At 36.8% G+C, this 20,957-nt stretch overlaps 1 protein-coding gene across 1 annotated transcript in view; it reads left to right on the plus strand.

Moving 5' to 3' along the window:
- LOC148944355 (membralin-like) overlaps positions 1 to 20,957 on the plus strand; it is a 234,192-nt gene that overhangs the window by 93,417 nt on the left and 119,818 nt on the right. The window contains exon 3 of the mRNA XM_089100176.1: positions 10,031 to 10,160. Coding sequence (XP_088956302.1) covers positions 10,031 to 10,160 — 130 coding nt within the window. The remainder of the gene's footprint in view (positions 1 to 10,030; positions 10,161 to 20,957) is intronic.

Raw genomic sequence — 20,957 nt, forward strand, 5'->3', positions numbered from 1 at the left:
ACTTCACCCCAGTAGCAGAAGGTCAGTCAAACAGAATGAACTATAATGCAAAGCAGGTATATTCGAAAAAAGATAGTTGAATGGCATGCCCACAACCTGAAATAAGAAAACTAAATATGCCTTCATTAAGTCCCATTCACAATGATATATCAATAACTAATGTCAATTATTTCTTTCGATTTTTTTTCTTCTTGCTAGCCCGTATGCCAATTTCACTCTGTTATTGATTATTGATACTTTTAAGAAAATAAAAAGGGAAGAAATTTTAAGAACAGTAAGTTTAAGAAAAGAAAGATATTTTGCATGTGATGGGTTTGCTTTCAAAAATCAAAACACTGCTTACAATAAGCCGAGTTTGTGCACTTTGATTTAAAGTTACTAGTTAGCAGCAAAGTATAACAAATATCGTATGTTAAAAAGAATAGACAAAAAAAGACGTATTTTACCTTTTTTTTACACGCCCAATCAATTGAGTGTCTATAAACTTACGAGGTGCATCTGCCCCAAATGTACATTTCTCGGAGTAGGAAATGTGTTTCTATCTTGGATGATCGATTGTTATTTTGACAGTACTGGCAGCAATACCTGTATTTCCTTATAGAAAAAAAAAAAAAAAACAGATGAAGGTCAACATTGGAAAATTTTAACTCATGCCCATCTTCCATAGCGAGACAAAGCAACTAAATAACAGAAACTAAGCTGGTGCTGTAATCATATACCCAAAAGCTGTAGTCTATTTTCAGGAATGCTTAATACTTAAATTCAAAATGTGAAGCAAATTTGCTAGTATTTCTCAATTTTATTGCTTGGCACGTAACCGTAGAAAGTTGGCTAAAAAAAAAAATACTCACCAAAAAAGACAAAGGAATTATAAAAAAGGATTGTTGATTTTAACTTTCTTACACTAATTTTCAGTATACTTTGTTTAATTATTTCTGTTTTCTTCATGTGAAACTAAAAAATCTATTTTAAGTTAGTCAAATTATTTGAATTTTGCAGTTTGTTTAATTCTTATTCTCCATACAAGACAATCTTTGTAATGACCATATAAGAGGTCGCCACCAATGAGTTATAGTGAGTTATAACCTAGGTCATGACCAGGGAGGGCACGAAGTTTGCCCCCCCCCCCCTTAAATTTTTTCCAACTTGTTAAAACGTAACAAAAATGTATACGAGCAAGTTTTGATGCGTTTTTTAAGGTTTTTTTTATTGTACCCCCCCCCCCAAAAAAAAAAAATCCTGGATGCGCCCTTGATTGTAACGCCCTCTTTGAGACCCTTGTCAGTTTGGAACTTACTTACTTAACTCCCATCCGGCCAGATTGGCCGACTCGGGGCTTCTCCTCTGACTGAACTATGGTAGAGCTTCTTATACGATTCCCTGTTCGCTGCAGTCCGAAGGAGTACCGACAGGGGATGGCTGGGAAAGTTTTCCCTCCAGCGCTTGGGAGGTCGTCTTTTTGGGCGGGAGGCATCAATCCTTCCTTCAAACTCAGTTTTTGGAAGTTGGGCTGGGGAAATCCGCTGAACGTGGCCTAACCATCTAAGCTGTTGAAACTGGATGGTCTGCATGATGGTCTTGGAATAGTTGAGCGAAGACAATAGCCGTTCGTTTGATATTCGGTCAAGGTAGGTGATGCCAGCAAGCTTCCTGAGGGATTTTGTTTCAAAGGCCGCCAACCGGCATTTGTCTTCTGCTTTCAAGGTCCATGTCTCTGCTCCGTACGTTGCTACTTGAACCACAAGAGCTCGAAAAAGGCGTGTTTTTAGTTTCAGCGACAGATGTTTGTTTTTCCCGATCGATCGCAATGACTAGAAGCATGCTGAGGCAAGGGCGAGGCGTCGTTTAATGTCTTTTGAGGAGTCGTGTGTGGTCGTCAGCTGACTTCCTAGGTAAAAGAAATGGTCAACCCACTCGATCTCTTCCCCCGGGATCATAATTTTGCTGGATTGAAGGCCTGTATCTGTATGCCGCGTTACCTTCATGGATTTTGTCGTGTTAGCATTGATTTTCATCCCGAAGGAGCTAGCTGCATGATCAATATCGTTAGCGCTTGATTGCAGTTCCTCTAGTTGTTCGTTTAGGCGATTAATGTCATCGGCGTATGCAAGCATGTCAAAGAGGTGTCCACTCATGAGTGCTCCCGTGTCATTGGGCACCAGTGCCAGTACAGCATTCAGGAATAGGCAGAACAGAGTGGGGGAGAGTAGGCATCCTTGCAGCACTCCTGAAGAGGTTGAGAATTCTTCAGTAAAGCCTTCGCTGGTCTGCACCATGCTTCTCGACTTCTCGTACATGCTCTTGATAATGTCAATAATGTCAGTGGGAATACCGTAGTGTGCCAGGATGTGCCATAGGCCATCTCGCCAAATTAGATCGAAAGCTTGTTTGAAATCGATAAACAGCTAGTATAGCTCTTTCCCGAATTCCAGGTATCTTCCAATAATCTGTCTGATCGCAAAAATTTGGTCTATGGTGGATCGGTTTTGACGGAAGCCAGCTTGATATTCAGGGATTACGTGTCTTGTCAGGTTTCTGATCCGATCAAGGAGAATTTTCGTAAGGATTTTAGCTGGTTGGCAAGTAAGCGATATGGGTCTGTAGTTTTCGCAGTTACTTTTAGATCCTTTCTTGTGCAAGGGCACTATGACAGATTTCGACCAAGACTCGGGGAAGTATTTTATTTCCCATACAGCTGTTACTATTTTGTGGTACAGATCAACGACGATATCAGATTCCACTTTTAGCAGTTCTGCCTGTATATCGTCTATTCCGGGTGCCTTATTTGACTTGAAGGATTTGAGTGCGGCTTCTACTTCTGACCTTAAGGGTGGTGGGGGTGGTTCCTCATCTCTGTGTGCTGGGAACTTTCGAAGCACTTCAGTATCTGGGTTTACTGTGAGATTAAGCTTTTCCTGGAAGTGTTCTTTCCAGCGATCTCGGATTCCGGCACAAGTAGTAATTTTGTGTCCATTTTTATCTAAGAGATCGAGGCACTTCGCTTCTTTGCGGTTTGTCAGCTCTCTGGCACGTTTGAACATGAGGTGTGAGTTACCCCTACGGGAGTCCTCCTCACACTGCCGGCATTTTTCAGTAATCATGTTTTTTAGTGCTTGGCGGGTTTTCTTCTCAATTTGACGTTTAAGGTTTTTGAATCTATCCTTGCTTTCTCGATCTTGCTTGTTTTGGAGAGTTCGTTTCTCAGTACACATATCAATAATCTCCTGGGTAATCCATGGCTTGTCTTCTGCAGATTTACGGCCGAGGACGAGCTCAGCTGTCTCGCATACGGCCTGGCTGCTTTGTGAAACAAGTAGATCGATGTCGGCTGGACTCAGCAGATCAGGTGTTTCTTGCAAGGTCTTTGACAGTCGTTCGTTGAGCTGCATTCTGTACTCTTATCTCGTCTTAAGGTCTTTAAGGGCTTCTATCCGGGATCTTGGAACTTTTTGTTTCGGCTTGACAACGGCCTTTAATCTTAGGCGAAGCGATGACATGAGGAGATTGTGATCACTATCAAAGTCCCCTCCTCCTAGCCTCACTGTGTCTGTGAATGAAGATTTCCATCGGCTGGATACCAATATATAATCTATCATGTTGGCAGTCCTTCCATCGGGGGACCACCACGTGACTTTTCTCTTTCGTCTGTGCTTCAACATTGTGTTTGTGATAAAAAGCTCGTTATATCGTCCGAATTCAGTGAGTCATTCTCATCTGCCGTTGATCTTTCCGATCCCGACCGTGCCCATGACAGCTTCGTTTCCGCTATTGTCACTCCCCACAATGGCATTGAAGTCCCCGAGGACTAACAAGATGTCTTTCTTCGGACTGGTGTCGACAAGGCTCTGGAGCTGAGAGTAGAAATCTTCTGACTCTTCGTCCAACCTTGATGAATCCGGAGCATAGACCTGTACCACGGAGAAGTTTTTGAACTTGCTTTTGAGTCGGATCATCATTAATTTCTCCGAGACAGACACCACTGATAGAAGAGATTTCCTTGCTGCTTTTGTCAGCAAAAAGCCAACTCCTTGTCTGTGTGTTCCGTCTTGCCTTCCAGAAAGCAGGAGGGTTGCGTCTCCTATCTGTTTTTCGCTGATACCTGGTTGATGAGCCTCTGAGAGGCCAATGATGTCCCAATTGTAATAGTTTGCTTCACGGAGGAGCATATCTTTCTTTCCTGGTTTCGAAAGTGTCCGAAGATTTAATGTGCCGATTCTGGTGGTGATTTTTGTAGATAAAACCGGTCTAGCGTCCGTTTGTAACGGACTTGTCAAACGTTGCCTTGATTCGTTTCCAACGCTTTTGGCTGTCAATACATCGGTTGCCCCGGATGCTGTAGCTTGTCTGCCGGTTTCCCCGGACGCGGTAGCTTGTCCGTCGGTTTCCCCGGACGCGGTAGCCCTATTTCGTGTTCTCATTGATTGCCTATTCATAATTCATAAAGAGGACAAGTTTCTTCGCTAGCTTTTGAAGCAACGGCAAGCCAATCCTTTCTGCTTCTAGCCGGGACCGTTGACACCCTCGAGTGTGCCTTCTGCTCTTCGCCGTTGTCCTTGCTGGGAGGATCATCCCACTTGGCATCACGGTGTCACCAAGCAATTTATCTCATTACTGGGGGTGAGTTTAACGTCTTCGGGACATATCCACGCGCCGGTGGGCCCAGCAAGATAGCTATCAGAGGGGCTCACCTCCTCCTCTGTCCGTATTTATATCCCCCTGACAAGGGTGCACCGGCTATTTAAGACCCCCAGAGACTTGGTCCCCCCTTGGTCCGCGCCCTCTTATTTAATATTCGAGGGTATCCTCCATATCTGAAGGATGTTCCCCTATCCGCCACCTGGGGACGCGCCCGAGTTGCTTGGGGGAAGCACCTGAGAAGTACTCAGTGTCAGTTTGGAAGCTGTAGTAAAAAAAAAATCTTTATAAATGATGTAGAATAAAGAAGGCAGAAAAATCTAAAAACTTCGATATCTGCATATGGCTCATTGCTTTGATCGATAAATGTTAAATGAAAATATTGTCATTTCCTAGGTCATTCACTAGATAAGCAATTTCGGAACAATATATTCAATTTTTCCTCAGCAAAAGAAGCAATCAGACTATCTTGCTAAGTAAACACAACTGAAAAGGTGTGAAGACCAACGTTTGTCTAACAATCGATTCAATCAATCGTTTTTCGACTCTCCCTTAGAGGCCGTGGTCCACAACACAACGGTACTTAATTTGCTCTTCGTAATTACTTTCCTATGGAAAGCTGAGAGATTTTGGAAGGAAACAGGGAGTGTTATTTGCAAAGCAATTGGCTTTCAGAGATACACAGAAGTCTTCTATTCGGTAGCATGATCTGTAGTAATTAGATCCAGAGGAAGGTGAACATTTTCTATCCTAGGTAAAATTCTCTCCTCTTTTCCATTGGCAGTCTGATAATAAGATATTTTCAAAAACAAAATGTAAGAACTATTTTAGAGCCAAGCCTTCTCGCTATTTGGCTTTCTTTTTGCATATTTTAATTTTATTTCAATTTTGATTAATTCAAAACTCGTTATCGTAAAAAAATATTTTTCAAACAAAAGTAAAGAGCGATATTAAACTGAAATCTTACTAAAAAAAAAAATCTTACTTTTTTTCATGCTGATCAATGGTCTGCTTTGCGCAGATTACCGATCTCCAGGTTTAATGCCTCGGGCTGGGAATGCAATGCGCTGTTGAGGGCAAATCATCCAACGTTTCCCATGTTCTTCCCCTTGGTCTCTCCGGGTACCAATTTTGAGCTGGGTCGACTCTGGCTGAGCTTACAGGGTTACAGGGATATTAAATTGAAAATGTGCAGAAATAAAGTTTAAAAACAAATAAAGCTTAAAACCAATATAAATTAGACTTTTGTAAATAAAACTTCAAACGAAAGTGAATTAAAATAGGGATTAAAATTAAAGCAAGCCAAAAATAAGGGCTGGATTGTAGCCCCCTTAAATCGTCTAAAGGCTAGGGTTTCATTTTAACTTTACTGAAAACTAAGCAGACTACCTAAAAAATTATCAATTGATGATTTAAAAAGTTTTGTTATGTATTAATTTTCTTTGCTTTTGAATGAGGTAGAATGAAGTAGTAAGGGAAAATTGTGTTAAAAAAGAGTGTTCTCTTTAAATTGTAAAGTAAATAGAAATTTACTTTATTTAATAGATATTTGAGAGATATTATTTGAGGGATATATCACTTTATTTGAGACATATAAAATTCTTGGACTTCTTGTCCTCTAACAATTTGCGACAAGTCCATCTTTATTCTAAAAGTTTTGCTATGTGAGAGATTGGAGAGGTCAATTGTAAATTTAGAAGACGCCATAGGGCCGTTTTCTACTTTTGGTGACGTATGTTGAAAATTGCTCTACTTTTCTGGTTAAAAAAAAGTCTGTGTAATAAGTCAGGCTTAATGCGTTTCTTCTACAAGTTTGATGCTGATGTGGAAGCAGGCCGGTTGAAGGGCTCAAGGCTCACTCTCTGGATCCATTTATACATATTGAAAATTTTTGCATGACTCAAAATTTTACAAAGAAGATTTTCAGATTTTAAAATCCGAAAATTTTACAAAGAAGGTGACACGTGCCTTCCTTTCTGTTAAAACTTTGTGTCGAGAGTGGAAAAAGGGTCACGAGCCTATTTTGGTCCTCGAAGTAAACAGACTTAACATTGTTGCATGGCTCTAGTTGATACAAGGTACAAGCAATTTCTAGAACTGGTCGTGTCATATTATCATCTCCTCAGCCTCTTACGCTTATATCTTTGGCGAGTAATCTACAGACACATTGACAATCTTCGCTTATCTCTAGGAAGGCTATCTACCCCTGAAGATATCTGTCAGAGTTCTCAACTCTTCTAGCTAGTTGAAAGCGTTGAGAAGTAAAAAAAAAAACAGGACCAATAGCTCCAAAGAATTGAAAGCCTTGGCTGCAGTGCCTCGATGTGTGTGGGATAAAGCTCAGATTTATTCGGCCTGAGAGATTTGGCCTGTTCAATTCGAACCTAGACGCTGCCGCAGAGATGTTTCTCTTCTGGCGGCATCTAGACATAACCTCTCATGTCTGTTTGGATATACCAGCAACAGATGGCTAAACATTCGACTAGTCTTCCAGAAAATTTTTTAGGCATCTGAGAAGGGAGGCCCTGATATTAAGAAATCAGAACGACTCTGGGCTGGTGTTTCGGGGGACCTTGTCATTGCGCAGAAGTAAATGCGAAGCCTCAAAACTGCGGGCTGTGTCTCTACGAGTACTTCTGAGAATCTATCCCTTTTAAAGATTACAAAACTTCAAAACATTGCAAATGGCATAACCTCTTCTCTGGATGTGAACGCAGACAAAGCTGAGGCAGTTCTAAAGGTGATTTTGGTCAAGATGACGGGCCTGAAGGAGTAAGTCTTCAAGAAAAAAGACAAGTTACCCTCATAAATGCCAAGAAAGTAGGGTCCTCTGTAGTTGCACATTACAAAATTTGGCTCTACTTTTCCAAAGGTTCATCATCGTAGTTTAGTGATGTTGCCTCCAAGAAGACTACCTCAAGTTCTAATTCTTGTACTATTTCACCTTTTCTTTTTAAAAATGAAGGGCTCGTGACATAACAAGACAAGCCAGGACTCGCCCATACGAACTTTCAAACTTGTGGGTATGATCGTCCGTCTCCTTCAAAACCTTTGGGTATGTCATGTTTTGCCTTGGACAGTGCCCCATTTTTCATCGACTTCTATGGAAGGTACAATCACCTTAGAAGGCTATGAGGGTGGTTCATCAATAAAGGATGTTACGCATTTGTGACAAGTAAGAATGGTTTGTCGCCAGGTCTTTTTCACGGAAGGAATAAATCTCTGCATGAAAAAAGAGAACTTTTTCATGTATTTTTTCATGCTTGTTTTCTGAAGCAGCTCGGTAACTATTTGGTAGCCAGTGGTTTCACTGTTCCATTCTTCAGGATACGCCGATATTCAGATTGTAAAAAAATCCCCCAAGTCTTAAAAGGTAAAAAAAGGTAAAGGATGCGGCACTAGACCCTTAAGGTCCAAACCGGCGGTGCTGATCTCCGTTTCGTGGCCCCCAAGTCTTACCCGTATGATAAATCCCATCGTTGCTGTCGATGATACACATCCTTATTCTTTTAATCGATCGTCCCTGAACATGCTCCAAGCATGTGTAATTCTCACCTGAATCAAAGTTTTGTGGCGTAAGTTTGGCTCAGAACGTCACTAAAATAAACGAAAACTTTGGAGCAAATACTCGTCAGTTGATGCCATTGTGTTATACCGTTCGGGGAATATGATACAGCCTCTCATCAATACGGCATAGTAAAGGGCAGAGCCATTCAAAAATGGGTTTCTGGCGGAAGTTTTAGAGAATGTTATGCAGTACTGGATAATAGTTTTGCGTCTCAAGACGACATAATTGCAGCAGAAGAGCAGGCTTGGTTGGCAGCCTGCCGATGTTCTGATACTCCAAACCTCGACACTTTCAGAAGTAAAATCTTTCGCAATGAAGTGAGCAGTGCCACACTTTAGTACATCCGCAAGGACTACCAACGAGTCGAGCAGTAGCAAAGTGCCACTCGTTACGCATATACTATCATATTCAGATCTGTCTATGAAACTAGGCCAAAGTTTTTGTACCAATTAAGACAGACCTGCCCGTAGATTTTTATCTTTTGTTCAAGATTGTTAAGAGTTCATCCCGAGTTCAAAGTTGTTATTGTGAAAATTGCACCTGTACGAAAAATGAGTTCCGCTGCTTGTCGTACCTGGAATGGTGCCTCACGTAACAATTCGAAGGCTCATTAAGCATTTAGTGAAGAATAGTGATAGTTTCCAGGGATAACATTTTGAAGCTCCTAGTGTTATCTCTTGTGTAATTCTTTATACATTTGGGCAATAAAAGCCGTGCTTTGAAAGAAAGCAAACATAATTTGTGGAGACAAAAATTTGAAACTAAATTAGACTGTTTCGATTTGTGACGCCTGAATTGGTTTCGTCTCTTATAGGCTTGAACTTACAGGAACTATAGGTCTGTATATAGCACCTGGTAGACATGTAATAATTGAAACTGGGCATAATGAAACAAACAATAACTGAAACAAATTTTGATTTGTTCGATTGGATTAATCGTAAGTGTATATAGACAAGGATAATAGGAATTTAATAAATACAAAAAAAGGCTCAAAATAATTTCTTATTTGTTCCGACACACAAAATAAGCCCAAATTTGTCTGGTTTACGATGACTTTGCAACTTACTGTGCATATACACTGGGTAAAACGAACCTAAGAATAGAAAACATTTCGTTGAATGGAAAATGGGCTCTGTCGATTCGTGATCACCTAAGATGGACTAAACACGTTTATTTCATAGTTCAGTTTAAAGACAAACGTATTCAACCTTAAATATCAGTGATGATCAGATACCCAAGGGGCAAGGACCTCAAACGAAGTGAATTGCCCTCTGTTCATATATAGGTTTTATATTAGAAACAATGGTGGATTAGGCTCATAATGAAAAACTTGGAAAGTAGAGTAGCAAAAATCAATAATCAGCATTAAGAATCAGAAATCCTTTGAATAAAGATATAGCTTGTGGAAAAAAACTTAAAACATCCAGTATCAAACGTTCGTGGTAACGAACTGTAAGTAAGGAGTGACTCGGCCCAATATTAACAGAAGCTCTAAAAAAAACTGTTGATACCAATAGATACATCAAAAGAACTGGCTTTTTATGCTGGATTTCCTATTTTATGCTGGTGGTGGGTTTCCTGGGATTATCTGAAGAACGATCTGAAATTAAATGTAAAAGGAATCAAGGTCTTTCTACTGAAAGTAAGGAGCAACATTAAACTTATCAATCGGCTGTTTTAATCTGCCAAATACAATCTTCTGATTATTATTCAGATACCTTGTTTGGTCTTAGTAACGACAATATTGAAAATCCGGAATGTCAAGCCTTGTTTTTATCAGCTTCACAAATGTTGGACCATTCCGATTCATTTTGTTTATTTTTTTAGGTCTTGAGATCATCGGTTTGGAATTCTTTGGAAACTTTAATACATTTAACTTAGTTTTAATTATTTGGATGGCTGATCATTTTGACAGTGGTGTTTGTCAGTCTAGAACTGGTAAAAAGTACTGGTCAAGGTAAGTTTGTCTTCACTCTCTGTAAACCTTATGTGGCGTCTGCAAAATGAAGAATATTTTCTTTTTATATTTGAATTGAAACACTGGAAAATGACAAGTCCCACATTTAAAAATAGAAAAAAATTTGCATTCAAACGGTATAGCTGTGAAATACTCACTAAAAATTTTCAAGTTCCTTAACCTTTCAACTTAACCGCAAACTGTTTTCTTTTGCCAAATATTTTTATGTAGTTTTTTTTAATTTTTGTCCACTGTACACCTACCACTTAAAAAGTATTGAAAGGTATCCATTTTTATATAAAAGTGGGCAACAGCATTATTTTAGTACAAGAAGAATTCCAAAAGGGGAAAAACCAAATATCTAGTTTTTTTCACTTACCATGTTTGTAATTTATTGCAGTGCCCAAGTGTTGATGCAGTGTTTTTTTTTTTTTTTTTTTTTTTTTTTTTACCATAAAATCTCATAAGTGCTTTACATTTATATGGGAAAAAACACTGGTATTAAATGATGGTTATATCTGGCTATATTTCTTTTGTTCATGAGTGTTATTCATTTCTTTTCATTGAAAATCCCTTTTCTTGGAAGATATAAAAGTCTTACAACGCTTAATCTTAATTATTATTGTTATTTTTAGCTAAAGGGTCACTTAAGAGGATAGAATTTCCTTAATTTCTTTGTATACTCCCTCGAACGTAGATGTTGAGATATCCCTCGAATACGATAGTTTGGTTTACTCGAATATGAGCCTACCATTTTTTCAAGGTATTGCCCACTTATGAAAGAATCAGTTCATATCGCTAGTCCAACTGGGTTATTTTTTATTGGTATAGTCATATATCATTTCGGAGGGGTTCAACAGATTTTTTTGGAGGGGAAACCTCTTAGATATGCTTTCTTGGGGAATTTCGCATATAACTTCTTTGACATTTGAACCTAAAAAGTACTTGTAAAGACTAGAAATTTTAGAAGAAGGTCAATTAAACCTTAATCCTACGATTGGAAACTTTCCTAAAGAATACAGCACCCATCTTGTGGGGGAGGGGGGTACACTTTCATAGATTCTATTTTCATGCCAATATGTGGAATAATACTATGTAATTATTATTTCTAACTTACTAGCGTCAACTTATTTTAATCTGGGAAGGACACTTTTATCTCTTATTCAAGAGATTTACTCAAGATTTAATGAAGTAGAGGCATAATTGGAAATTGCCGATTTTTGAAGATTGGTCTCAAAATTTTCTGAATTGAACCCTTGAAGATACATCACAGGCTGAGGAGCGGTAGTCTTTGTTCGTTTTTGAGTCTCAGTTTTTCTCATTTTTTTAGAAAAACTTACTTTTTTTTTAGTTAATGATCCATGGGAGATCCATCAATTTATACTGAGGGTGCGTTTGGGCCCTGAACTACGGTAGATGACTATAGTTTACTTGGCTACTTTACTTCTTTGTCAATAACTTACGGTACATTGTCAGGCAAATTCTTATTTGCCCTTAAATAGAGTCCTTTTTAAATATCGTCAAAAATTCTTTAAACATCTTTGTCAAAAATTCTAAAATAAACTAAATTACCAATATCGTTAAATGACTACAAGTTGACTCTAGTCAGTGACAGGAGTTACGAAAATTAAACTGGATTTTGGGGTTAAAGTGATCAGAGTAGTTGTTACTGCGGAGGTTAAAAGGCTTAAACTAAACTACAGTCCATCTATAGTCAACTAAAGTCAACTGTTCTGACCCTAAATTGCTTTAATCCGAAGGATAATTTTTACCTTCTTTTCTTAATCAAGTAATTTGTTTCTCTTAGCAGATTTTTTAAGTTCCTAGCGAATGGTAACCCAACCTATTATTCCGCTGCTGGCAGTGTATTTTCAGTTTTCATCTTTGTAGGAATTAGGTTTGAGAGACTTATTTTCTTTTCCAAATGTGGTAATTTTACGAGTGGATTCATTTCTTGAGCCGGTTCCTCTCTGTCTCCCTCTCTAAAATAATAACTTCTGGAAACTTTAGAAACATTTACGGTCATTCCTTCGTTCTAGACAGGACATAAATTAAAAAAGAAAACTCTTAGAACACTGGAATATACTAAAAATCTACTGACATAGTTACATTGCAGATATCTTTGAAAATATTAACATGAGCTGTAACCCTTGCCCCCCCCCCCCACCCCAAGAAAGAAAATAACCTAGGTCAGATTAAATATACCGCCATTGGCAGACTTTGAGGATCATTAAAGAGCAAGGTAAGAGGTTATTGATAACTAAGGACCTTTTTCCCCGATTGTTTCAAATGGTTGAAGGGCAAATGGAGGAGGGGTTTGCAGTTTGATAGGATCACTCTGAAGGGTACAATGCGTAACCATCAAAGTGTTTTTTTCAGTAAACCCTGTTCCGTATTTAGTTAATGAGTTTTAATGTCATACATCAGATTTTTCCAGACTTCTAATATTTTTTAAATTCAATTCATGGGGTACTTTCGAGTAAGAAACTTTTCATTGAGTATTGAACTATAGAAAGAACTAATACTAATGGAAAAGATATTGGGATTTTAGTTCTTTTAAGAACTAAGTTCTGGTGAATACCATTGTTCCTTCATATCATAAACGTAAAGCTCAACAAAATCTTCTAATAAGTAGGCTAGATTCTAGATTTTGCCATAAAATTCTGTAAGTTACAAAATAATTCCAACGATCAGTAGTGATTATTTCATGATGTTTGTTGATGCAATCATAGACTATTTAGTTGTATACGATCTCTGGTCAGTCTCAATTTCTGTGAATGAAAACAGGGCTTCTTGTTTGTCACCTAGTTCTTCCTTCCTAACAAAACTTTGTTATCTTTATTCGGATTATTGATCAAGATTGAAAATCAGATTCATTTGGGAATTTTCCCTCTAAATTAGCTAAGGGTTTTCAGTTAGTTATGTTTGTTGAACTGCTATTGATGGGGATAGTTTTCTTTAAGGGAGGATGGCAGTGATTAATTGTGAACTCAGCTTGGTATTTTCATCTCTTATAGATTCGATGGATAAATTGTCTTCTCTAAGAAGAAAGACGAAAAAAGGTCTGATGGACATTTGAACTTATGAGGAGGATTATTTGAAATCAAAGGAATTTTTAGGTTTGCGGCAGGGGTCCTCCAAGAATGGGCAAGGACTCGGAACGTTTTTGATCAGCCCAGAACAAAAAAGAAAAATAAAGAATCGTGACGCCTAAACATTATGCGTATCTGATCGGCTTGTTAATTGCACCTATAACCCCTGGGACCCCTGGACTCCAATGCAAAACCACATCTGAAAATAATTCACAGTATTGATTAGTGACATCCAAAAACGGCCCAAAGGCCTTTTGTTTCTCAAGCCCAGCGGTCCAAACGCTCTTATCGTCTCTGTTTAGCTAGAAACCTGAAGGACCTGTAGATCTACCCAGACAGTCCTCAGTGAAGATAAAAGAATTGGTTGTATCGATTTGGGACGCCCGAAAACAAATGCGATTTTTTCTTATCTGAAGAAAAAGCATCTCAATAAATATTCTTGTTGTATTTGATGTGTCAATTCTTGAAGCAAGAACCACAATTTTTTCTCTGATTATCGTAAAACTTATTGGACTTTCAGACAAGGACCGGCGGTCCTTGTCTGAAACAACATTGAGAAAAAATGGTTTATTCAATGTTTAACGCAAAAATGAGTCCTAAAATGTTTTCGTTTTCGGTCGGTATGCTACTTAAAGAGTACGTAGACTGGTAAAAAAGAACCTCGGTGGAAACAAAATATTTTGAAAAAAAAATTACATTGTGTCACGGCGCTTAAAAATGGTCAAAAGATATTTTTTTCCGATCGACTAAGGGAACCATAATGCTAAGAATTTTTGATAAGGCAAAGGGAATCTCAAGGATCATAAAAATTTTGGAAGAAAATTGGTTGCGTTATTTGTGATATCCTGTTTTTATTTATTTTTTATGTCTTTTCTTAAGGGACAAAATTATTTTTTTTCATAATTGAACTTCATTTATGATGATTATGATATTAATGTATAATAGAACTTTATTAATGTAATTGTAATTGAATGTCTTTATGTTAACACCCTTACAGTTCCAACAAAACAGAATTTGAAAGATCTGTTTTTTATCCAAAATTTATATTACGATCAAACGCTTTAGTTATAAAGTAGGAAAGTTGAAAAGATTTGCAAATATTCCTATAATTGACACGTTTTAAAGCTTTCAATGACATAAATGACACGTTTTCAATGCAAAACCGAGCAGAAACTAATTTTAAAAAATTTGCGAAATTGTTTAATAAAGAAGCAACGTTTTCAAACAAAAATGAACAAGGGACTGGAAGCCTAGAAAAATACATTTGAAATATTAACTAAAGATGTAATGAAAGATCCGCTGAATTCTGATCAACGTGTCCTGCAAAGTACAAATGTCATCCAATGTTACGAAACTTTAATCGACAAAGGAACATCACAATAGGGCCTTTCTTTTGCTCTAATATCTTACATCTAAGATCTTACGTCCTTCTGCAAAGATTTCCGTTCTTTTAACTCATCTTTGTTCTAAGATCTTACAGCTCACTGATGTTAGCAAAAAGTGTGAAAGGCGCCATCTTTCTGCCATATAGAACATTGATGAGAGAACTTTGATGATATGCTCATCATTGTTCTTAGATCACTGATCAGAGCAGAATGATGAAAGACGTTTGCAAAAGAACGCTATAAGATGTAAGATCTTAGTGCTAAGATTTCATTTTTAAGCGTTCTTTGTCAAAAGATGTAAGATCTTAGCACAAAGATGAGTAACAGAACGGCCCTAATATTTTTCCACTGGAAAAGTTTTTGTTTTGTAATTCTTGGTGGTTTGCGTTTTGGGTGACACCTCAATTTCTTTTAATTGACGAAATAATATTGCTGTTGTATACATGTAGTAACGGGCATTATTGTCAAGATAAGCAGCGCCAAGAAGATGGAATGGCAGCGATGTTGTGGAAAACAGCTAAGTGAAAGTTGAGAAATAGTGACCAGTTTGCCTTACTTTAATCATATTTGCAAATCCATCTCCTGGGATTGGGAGGAACACTGAAACTGATTGTAAAGCAAACATATAGGAATAAAATAACAGTGAGAGGATGATGTACTCTCTCCTCATCGTCGACAAGAACGCCAGAGGAATGAAGAAAACGTGAACCAACAGAGAGGTCTGGAGTAATTAAGGCTTTACAATTCTTGAAAAACTTCTTTTTCGGATTTTTTTTTTCAATCAATAGATTTAAAAATAAACAAAATTGAAGGAGAGTAATTGCATATTAGGAGAAGGAAAAGAAACTCGCTTTCTTAAATGAACTGGTAAATAAACAACGAAAGAGTATTCAAAACATATTTTGTTGTCACTAAAGTACAAGTTACAAAATCATCAAAACCTGGATTTGACATAAACAAAAAATCGTTAGTACACGTACAAAAATCAGCTTGATTGGCACTATTCTGATCAAAAATCTACTGAAACAGAAACTGCCCAAACACTGGACGTTAAGACTCAACTATGACTAGGTGATTGAAAATTCAAAGCCTACTGGAGCCTGGACAGTAGAAGTAAGCAGTCCAAAGTTTCTTGGAGACAGTGTTATTTCTTGTAGATATCTTCATCCCAAATTTAAATCTGGCGGGTCCTTACGCACAAAGCCCCCGGATCCGCTTGAAATTGAACTTCAAATGCTTCTTAGAAATTTTAAATCCGGGTTGACCAACAAGAATTGGTCTCTCGTTTACAATAGTAAATATGGATTTTTATTGTCATATGTGTTGGATGGCTCTTACAAAAATCAATTTTTACTTCGTTAGTATTAACTTTTTCCCTTGTTTTTTTCTTTTGCAGAATAGGTCTTGACGATGCTTTAACACAACATAAATATATTTTCTAGTTCTTTTAACAATTCCAGCATCATGGAGTTTTGTACAATAAGATTTCCAGTTTAAATTTTCTGAAAAACATTCAGTAAGTAAAACACTTATAATTACCAACCGCTTTGTTTGTTTTAAGCTTTAGTGTTGCTTTTTAATTTCTATTGAATTAAAAGCCTCCTTTTATCAATAAAAAAGGCAATCACTTTTTATATATGTATCTTCTTAAAATACTGTTTGTTGGAGTGTTGGATACTATTGAAAAGTGTGTTTTTTTTAATTATCGCTCCTTACCATGAATAGGCTACTTTGATTTATATTAATACATAAGCAATAACAATGTATTTGTTGGAGGAAATCTTTTTTAACGTCTTGAATAATTTGAGACCATGCTTCGTCAAGTTTTTATTTTTGCCTCCTTGTTTCCTTTACGTTTCATTGATTAATGGTGACCAATCCCGTGGAAACTTAGTTTTTTTCCATTTCCTGTCAGAGCAACCTTCTTTTTCTTCGACACGGATGTCGCATTAGAAGGTCCGGCAAGATTTTGCCCCTTAATTGCTAGAAACACTAATATCTACTATGCATCATGCTGATGGATCGCCTGTGGTCAGCAATGATGACCTGGTGGGGGGTAAGTGAGGAGACACAGGAAATGAGTAGATACGAGAAAATGGAAATATAGACATCTGAGATAATGCATTTAAGCGTACATAAATGTCAGGCTTGTTTGACTATGTACGGTGCATTAACTGTTCTATAATTTGAAGTTGTAATAGTAAGGCATAATGAAAAAACATGAAACTTATAAGTATATTATGCCATACTAGTTGATTCAAATAATGATGAAAGATATTCAGTGCAGCAACATCTTCCTTTAAAGACTTAAAGAAAATGAAATATCCCTTATCTGTTTTTTATATATATTAAAAGTTTGACTTTAAGCAGTAGCTACTGTTTAAGAGATACGTCTATTTGTTGAAAATAGAAATCCTGGATAGTTTTAGAAAAATTAATAGCGCGCCTGGGCATTTGAGTGTAAGTTGGTTTGCTAGTTTACTGGGCCGCTTTTAACATGATACGAAACAACCATCTTTTTGCGGAGAGGAGGAAGTGCATATATTGCCTTGATTTATTTATTGAACTAAAATGTTTTAAACTTCACTTTTAGGGCTTGAGCTTACATCAGTGTTTTTCATACGGCTATGCTTAATTTGCTTAATTTAGAAAAGGGGGGGGGAACATCTCCAGGAAGAAGGTTGATTTGGACGGAAATCCCACTGTTAAATTCAGTATATCTAAGAATCTTAGTATACCTAAGAAATAAACTCAGTATACCTAAGAATCTTAGGTATCAAGCCACTATATTCACGAATACGAAATGTGTATTTTTGTTTGACAAGGCTGATCCCAAACATGTTTTTTTCTTTTTCTTCTTATTCTTTTTCCCTTCGGTGATCGTATTGAAGCAGTGGTCCTAGAACAAATATCTGGGAAGGATTCATTCAAACAGAATTTGTGAGTTCTAGCATAATAACAACAGAGAATTGCATCACATTAAATTGCCGTTTTCAGCTATTTAATGGCCCAACACTTTAGTTTTGGTCTGTTGAAGGCCAAAATGCAGTTATGCAGAAATCTTGAGATAGTCAGTCGGTTTAAGATTAGTTAGAACCTATACATTCAGCTTCCCAGTTTCAGAGGCCTTAATTCTGCGTGGTGGCACATTTACTCTTAAAGCTCCATGCAGTGTATACGAAATAAACAGATGATATTGGCACCAATTTTAAAGCTTCACTTGACTTAGTTAATTTTGTTTAGGTTTCATAAGCTTTCATGAGTTTTCCTTATAAAAAGGATTTGCTCTAAGAACTCCCCTTGAAAACGTGAAGATTATACCTCAAGATTCTTTTTTATATTTCAGCCCCCCCCCCCCCATTTAGAAATATCTAAAGGGTCTACTATTTCGGAGATAGTCATCATTCAGGTATGATTAAAGCATTTTCGTGACGTTGAGGTGGGGCAACTCCATCATATACTGAATAATTTATGTTTCTTCAAGTTCTAACAGTCCCTGTTTAATTTTTTTTTTCATTTAATGTGGTTCAGGAACAACAATACTACTATTGTAAAAATATTTTAATTACCAGTAATATTCTGTCTGTACACACGTACGGGGAGATTGTAGCATGGCTGTTAATCCCTTTCCTTTTGACAGTTTTTGGAAAATAAAATAGGATAAGGGTTTTTTGAAGCCAAAAATACGACCATATAATTTTTTTTTCATTTAATGTGGTTCAGGAACATTAAACGAAGCTACTATAGGAAAAATATTTTAGTTGCGAGTAATGTTCTGTCTGTACCCACGTACGGGGAGATTGTAGCGTGGCTGTTAATCCCTTTCCTTTGGACAGTTTTTGGAGAATAAAATAGGATAAGGGTATTTTAAAGCCAAAAATATGGCCATATGATTTTTTTTTTCATTTAATTTGGTTCAGGAACATTAAACGAAGCTACTATCGGAAAAATATTTTAGTTGCGAGTAATGTTCTGTCTGTACCCACGTACGGGGAGATTGTAGCATGGCTGTTAATCCCTTTCATTTGGACAGTTTTTGGAAAATAAAATTGGATAAGGGTATTTTAAAGCCAAAAATACGGCCATATAATTTTTTATCATTTAATGTGGTTCAGGAACATTAAACGAAGCTACTATCGGAAAAATATTTTAGTTGCGAGTAATGTTCTGTCTGTACCCACGTACGGGGAGATTGTAGCATGGCTGTTAATCTCTTTCCTTTTGACAGTTTTTGGAAAATAAAATTGGATAATGGTATTTTAAAGCCAAAAATACGGCCATATAATTTTTTTTTTCATTTAATGTGGTTCAGGAACATTAAACGAAGCTACTATAGGAAAAATATTTTAGTTGCGAGTAATGTTCTGTCTGTACCCACGTACGGGGAGATTGTAGCGTGGCTGTTAATCCCTTTCCTTTGGACAGTTTTCGGAAAATAAAATTGGATAAGGGTACTTTAAAGCTAAAAATACGGCCATATATTTTTTTTCATTTAATGTGGTTCAGGAACATTAAACGAAGCTACTATCGGAAAAATATTTTAGTTGCGATTAATGTTCTGTCTTTACCCACGTACGGGGAGATTGTAGCATGGCTGTTAATCCCTTTCCTTTGGACAGTTTTTGGAAAACAAAATAGGATAAGGGTATTTTAAAGCTAAAAATACGGCCATATATTTTTTTTCATTTAATGTGGTTCAGGAACATTAAACAAGACTACTATCGGAAAAATATTTTAGTTGCCAGTAATGTTCTGTCTGTACCCACGTACGGGGAGATTGTAGCATGGCTGTTAATCCCTTTCCTTTGGACAGATTTTGGAAAATAAAATAGGATAAGGGTATTTTAAAGCCAAAAATACGGCCATATACACAAATAGTATAAACGTACATCAGTGATCTCTTCCCTTCCAAATTCATATCATAGTAAAAACTCTTAAATGAAACAATATATTTACTAAAATAGTTTAAAAAACTTTCCACAAAACAAGTTTTTCAAAGAAAAGTAAAGAGCTCCATTAAGCCAAAAATGAGGAGAAATAAAATCAAATAATCTTCCATGCGTAAAACTACCTCAAATCATTATTCATAAATAAATGAAACTTAAAACGAACAGAAATTACAATAAATAGCCGAGTTAAACTCAAAACGAGCAAAAATTTACATGCGTAGGGCCAATAACCCCATGCCTTCTCAAGATCAAGAACATAAATTGCGCTTTACTGAGAAAACAAAACCAAATGACCGTGTTTTGTCAGTTTATTTGACATATATTGATATTAATTCCTTAAAGTTTTGATAAATTTTTTTTTTGAAAATAAAAAAGTGAAAACATTTAAAACATATTTTGTTTCCAGTAAAGCGCAAATTATATTCTGGTCTTGAGTGGTTTGAGTTTCAGTTATTTATCAATAGTGATTTGTGTGGTAGTTTTACGCTTGGAAGATTATTTGATTTTATTTCTGCTCATTTTTGGCTTAATGGGTCTATTTACTTTTCTTTGAAAAATATGTTTTGTGGAAAAGGTTTTTTAAATAAATTTATGTTCGTTTATTATTGACGTAGTCTTTTTCATGGAATTTATATATATATATATATATATATATATAAGTAGAGATGGGGGTGCCAGTCGTGACATTACCACGTGGTTTATGGTCCTAATATGGGCATAGAGTCCCTAGGGGAGATGGATTTCAGAGAAATTGATTGCGTAATCGGTCAATGACCTCTTTTTCCAAGGTCGATTTATTTGATGTTTCTATGTGTAATAGCTCCGGGACGAAGGTTGCACCTGCGCATTGAATTCTAACGGGAGCAATGTTATTGATCTAGGACTCGAGGGGGAAGTGAATTTCCGAGAAATTGATTGCGTAATCGAAGGGGAAATTATTGATTCACGAAGGGGGAATTAAGAAAAAAACATGGCTTCTTTAATCTGTGATTTACATAATCGCTAGGGGAAATTATTGATTCACGATGGGGAGAATTATGAAACAAAAATCGCTTCACTGTTGTTTGTTTATCTTAACCGGAGAAAATGATTTACATAATCGAGGGGGAAATTGTTGATTAAAGAGCGTGGGGAATTATGAAACAATAAGACTTCTTTAATCTGTGATTTACATAATCGCGAGGGGAAATTAGTGATTCACTAAGGGAGAAATAAGAAAAAAACATGATTTTATTGTTGTTTTGCTAGCCTAACCTGTGAAATTGATTTACATAATCGGCGGGGAAATTATTGATTCACGAAGGGGAGAATTAAGAAACATTAAGGCTTCTTTAATCTTTGATTTACATAATCGCTAGGGGAAATTATTGA

The sequence above is a fragment of the Artemia sp. Qi Xiang Cuo genome, chromosome 14 (assembly GCF_049724085.1).
Source record: "Artemia sp. Qi Xiang Cuo chromosome 14, ASM4972408v1, whole genome shotgun sequence".
Lineage (NCBI taxonomy): Eukaryota > Metazoa > Arthropoda > Branchiopoda > Anostraca > Artemiidae > Artemia > Artemia sp. Qi Xiang Cuo.